Raw genomic sequence first — 577 nt, 5'->3', positions numbered from 1 at the left:
AAAATCCTCATCTAGAGGTTTATACACGATGGTACTTGGGCCCTAAGCTAACAAGACCAACGGCACATGCTTTACACAGTTTAATGACATGAGTTTTGAGCCAGGGCACAAGGGAGGGCAAGGTGAACAGAAACGCACCCACGAGACTAATGACATACAGCCACAACTGCAGGAAACGAGAGGGCATCCATAAGACATTGTAGTGGACAAGGCCTGACTTTCCTGCAAAAAACGGTGCAATGGAAAATGATAATTAGTGAGGGTTTGTTTTCTTCACTGTTGATTTTTCTTGCTGTTGACATAAAATTACTACAACATAATTAAAAGTGAACTAAGGTTGGGCACTGTCACATAAAAAAAAAAGAGAGAGAAGGGTCTGAAACTTTTTCTGTTAATATATATATATTTTTTTTCATACTCAATGATTCTTTTTGAAAATTCTACATGGATTGTGTATTTCTATAACATGTTACTCCTACAAAGCAGTGCAGTGAAGATTCTAACTTTTCTAAAAACTAACAGAAAAACATACACATACTCCTTAACACAATTAGGCAATATATATGAATGAGATTAC

At 36.2% G+C, this 577-nt stretch overlaps 1 protein-coding gene across 1 annotated transcript in view; it reads right to left on the bottom strand.

Annotated features, from left to right (window-relative positions):
• Positions 1 to 6: 6 nt before the first annotated feature.
• LOC119593384 overlaps positions 7 to 577 on the bottom strand; it is a gene marked incomplete at its 5' end in the record, with an annotated part of 1,523 nt that continues 952 nt past the window's right edge. Inside the window, 1 exon segment of the mRNA XM_037942313.1 lies at positions 7 to 222. Coding sequence (XP_037798241.1) covers positions 20 to 222 — 203 coding nt within the window.

Source organism: Penaeus monodon, chromosome 32, assembly GCF_015228065.2.
Source record: "Penaeus monodon isolate SGIC_2016 chromosome 32, NSTDA_Pmon_1, whole genome shotgun sequence".
In the NCBI taxonomy this organism is placed as follows: domain Eukaryota; kingdom Metazoa; phylum Arthropoda; class Malacostraca; order Decapoda; family Penaeidae; genus Penaeus; species Penaeus monodon.
Note: the sequence above shows the minus strand (reverse complement) of the source record. Positions and strands in the feature narration are given on the sequence as shown.